Below are 4,168 nucleotides of genomic sequence, written 5' to 3'. Positions count from 1 at the left end.
TTACATGCCACGTCAATTGCAATGAAAACCAGCGAAGAAATGGCTAGAGTTGCCAAGTTCCCCTTTAAGAGATGCCCACATCTACAAATCTTTTCTCCTGATTGCAGAACACATTTGTTTGGTACAGGTATTAAATATTCACGATTTTATTTCGGTGAAAATGAAACTTGTGATGCAGGAATGAGTTCTCACACCAATTGTTAACAATACTGCAATCATAAGCCTTCAAAATACCTGCAATTTTTACCATATCATGCTGCCCAGTTTAGTCTTGTACCTCATAAGTTACTGTAGTTTGAGTCTCTTGCTACCTAGAGGTGGCTCTGCAATCATCGGTTTCAAGTTAAAGAGCCTGTATGCGTCATTACCCATTCACACAAATCAGTTATAGCGAGGTGTCTTTTATATTACATGATTAACTGCCAATGCTAGGAGCTCCGTCTCCCCAGTTGACTTGGTGCCCCCCTATGTAGGCATAACATTGGTGGCTTCTGCCCGAACAGCTGCTAGACTTAAAGGATGAGGAATCAAAGTGAATGAATTTAAGTTTTATTTCAGTTGCACCTCATTGAGAGCTGCGGAACATTAGCTTAACACAACTGTGTTTATCAAATAATTACAGTAGTGTTCAGCGACGAACGCATCCTTTAACATTATACCCATTGTTAAATGGAGACATTTTGGCTGGCCGCCTCTTTTGGCCACTAGATGGCGTAGTTTGTGGGTGAGCAGAGACCACGTCCTTGTGAGTTGGGGAAGTCTCGGCTGCATTGAGACAGCGTCTGTCTTTGTCGTCCTGGTGTTGGGAAGGTGGGTAGTTTAAGTTGTACATCTGGGAAAAAAAGAAGAACACAGACACGAGCTGATGCTGCATATGCTGAGGCAGTCCCTGGATGCCCCAGACCAAGGTCAGGCAGCTGGTCTGAAGGTCCTGAACCAGACTTGAAGGCCTGGACAAATTCTCCATTACCTGTTGAATAAAAGGACAAAAGCACTCTTTAGCCTAGTTCTATGTGTGTGAAATGACAGAAATGGGTGGGCATAGAAAACGCACAGGTCTAAGTCCTTGATTACACTTATTGTTATTGACTGCTGTAAGTCAACATTTCTGCTACACAAGACATAAGTATTTGAATCAAAGCAAAGCTGTCTAATTGAGCTGTATTAAGTAAGATAAAGACAATTATCTCTCTTTTCATGAGTTACATGCTCTTTTTACTGTAACATTGTCTCAAGGAAAAACATTCTATAGCTTTATAACCTACATATATTTTAGAGAAAATCATACCTTGCTTTATAAGAACTTCAACAAAAACAATGTGACAGCAAAGAAAATACGGTGATAATTGTGTCAAAACTACTGATATACGTTATGAAGGCAGTATCATGTTTGCTATAACCAAACATACACTGCCCGAGACTCAACCATCCTTCCATCTTGTTAAAGGAACAGTTCGGCCTTTAGGAAAATACGCTTATTGACTTTCTTGCACAGATAGATGAGAAGATCAACAGCACTGAAGTCCTGTCATCATACATTACATAGCTCCATTTCCTATAAACTCACTGTAAGGTGAGGTATCTACTACAGACTAGCAGCTTCTCCCTGTTTCCAGTCTTAATGCTAAGCTAACCTGACCAGCTGCTGGCTGTAGCTTCATATTGAATGGACCGAGAGGTATCGATCCGCTCATCCAACGAATAAGCGTATTTCCCAAAAAACTATCCCTTTAAACTGTACTCACGCACCTGAATAGACGGCATCTTGGACCCAACCACGTGGAAGGTCCTCCTACACAGCTTGACAGTGAGCGAAGCCAGTCGTGCAGGGTAACGTCTCCTGACCGTGGCTGCCTCGAAACCCTCCAACAAGTGAGCTTCTTCCTCTGTGAAGTCAGCAAGAAGATATTTTGAGCGACAGACAAAAGTAAATGCACGTTCTAAATAGGACGTCTTTCACATCAGTAACTCCCCATTAATCTATGTACCTTCCTCTTCTTCAGTGGGAGGAAGCACTCGGTCCATCAGAACCTCCGACATGATCAGAGCAGAGTCCAGTCCCACACTGGCCACAGTGATGACTCTCTCCACCAGAGGCTGGTCAGCCTGGTTATCACCCTGCTGTCTCACGGCCATCAGCCATGTGACTGTGTGCTGTACGCAGTCCACAGTCCCATTAGCTGCTATGCTCACCACATCCTGGATCTCATGCATCTTGTTCTTGGCAGTGGCAACAATCTAGGTGAAGCAGGAGATATAGTCATAGCCTCTTCTGCTGTTTGAGAAAAAGAAACTATGGAAATTGTGTGGCTTATTCAGATTTAAAAAGGTCCAGTGTGTAACATTTAAGAGGATCTATTGGCAGAAATATACCGAAAATAAGAAAAGTTATGTTTTTGTTACTTTAAGTTGAGCCTTGTATATCTACAGACACCATGCCTCTTCTATGGAGGCCACCAAGTTGAACCGTTACGTTTCTACGGTAGCCCAGAACGGACAAACCTAAACACTGGCTCTGGATACAGCTCCTCGCAGCCACCGTAGTCTCTCCTTCGCAGTTGGAAGGAGAGGCTGAAGCGAGGGAGTTGCAAACTGCAACTACACAGATGGACGCCACTAAATCCTACACACTGGAGCTTTAAAGAGTGAAGAAAAGGTTACCTGCTCTGTGGGCATGTGGAGCACTGGGAACGCAGTCTCCAGCCAGTCAAGACCTTTACATGCCACGTCAATTGCAATGGACACTGGAAATATTCCAGACAGTGAAGCTATTACTGAAAAGTACTAATTACTACAATAAACAACACCTGCAGTCTGCATTTAGCTGGGATATTGACCCTATAACTAAAATATTATTTATTAGCACTTTATTTTAATACAAATTATTTATTTGGGTACACATATGATGTGTATGACTTTTTTTTTTTTTAGCTTTGACCTTACAGGGATTGAATGCTAGTGATTGGACTGTGTAACATGTTGAAGTTCCTACATTGCATCCTTTATTATTGACAGCTTCAGGCATTATTTATCATGAATTATAAAACATTTCTTGAGCCCCCTTTCCTTCTGAGTTTTGATGTTATGGTGTACAGATTTTGGAAAGCTATACACAGGTAGGACAAAACAGCCTCAAATGTGACAGTACTTACTGTGGGGCTCCAGTTTTACACAGACAGGTGTAACTATAGCTGCCACGCTGCTCTCCAGCCCCTCACACACAGACCTCAGGTTGGGGTGGCTGTGTTTAGTGTTAATGTATAAGACTGACAGCTTGGTACAAGCTGAGTAAACCACTGGCAGCTTGGCCAGCCTGGCAGCTGCACTCTGCACCTTCTGCAAGACAATACGAGAAACAACAAGCTTAATATAGTCATTGAGGGGCGGTTTACAGTGAAATCAATGGTTTAATTAATTTATTAACTGCTCTGTATCGTGTAAGCTCATTTTGGTCATTTCTAAATCTTCCCAAAGCTGCCTAAATAAAATATCAAAATGGAGGGAGTTCACCGTGTAGCCTACAATAATTAGAAGGATTAAATATCGTTTAGCAGGTGTAGAAAGGGTTAATCTACCTCCATTGTACTCACCTGGTTGTTGTTCATCGGCATGTTGTACACTTTCTACAAGGGAAAAATAAATGTGCCTTCATGTGAGTAAACGTTTAAACTTAACATTTGGGTTACAGAGGCCGTTCAAGAGAATCCAACACCCACCCTGCAGTGCTGCTCCACAGGTCTCTCACATGGCGTGGTCCTGCTGTCAATTAGCGCTCACCTGTGCTGAGTGCTGCAGTTCTCGGCCTGTTCTCGCGATATGTTCATATATGTAACGTTTTTGGGGTTTTTTTTTGTATTATAATAATAATACATATCTAAAATAAAATTATACAAACATACGCATAAGTATTCATGTATATAATTACCTATTGACAAATGTATCAAAAAAAAGTTAAACCTACTTTCAATATCAAATTACATCCATGTCAGATATCAATCACAATGATCATTTAGGAGACTTCTGCGCTTTTTATTTTATTTTTTTCCTATACATGTGGCACAAATTTGTTAGGGTATCTGAATGCAACAGTCCTTTATCACATTACATATTGTTTTATATTTTTACTATAGATTAAAGCTGATAATCGCTGTGAGCAGGATTTGAACCT

At 41.2% G+C, this 4,168-nt stretch overlaps 1 protein-coding gene across 2 annotated transcripts; it reads right to left on the bottom strand.

Annotated features, from left to right (window-relative positions):
* Nucleotides 1-533: 533 nt before the first annotated feature.
* Nucleotides 534-3,803, bottom strand: LOC118326796 (perilipin-2-like; the record flags this gene model as incomplete). 2 transcript variants are annotated; one of them, XM_035659891.1, is given in 7 exon segments in its annotated part: nucleotides 534-970; nucleotides 1,750-1,886; nucleotides 1,989-2,238; nucleotides 2,662-2,744; nucleotides 3,153-3,336; nucleotides 3,591-3,623; nucleotides 3,717-3,803. In XM_035659891.1, coding segments are annotated over 6 exon segments (1,017 nt in total). In that variant the 3' UTR covers nucleotides 534-628.
* Nucleotides 3,804-4,168: the final 365 nt, after the last annotated feature.

This window comes from Morone saxatilis, unplaced genomic scaffold, assembly GCF_004916995.1.
Source record: "Morone saxatilis isolate NCDOM2014 unplaced genomic scaffold, NCSU_SB_2.0 Contig17, whole genome shotgun sequence".
In the NCBI taxonomy this organism is placed as follows: domain Eukaryota; kingdom Metazoa; phylum Chordata; class Actinopteri; family Moronidae; genus Morone; species Morone saxatilis.
This window is presented reverse-complemented; position numbering and strand designations above follow the sequence as displayed.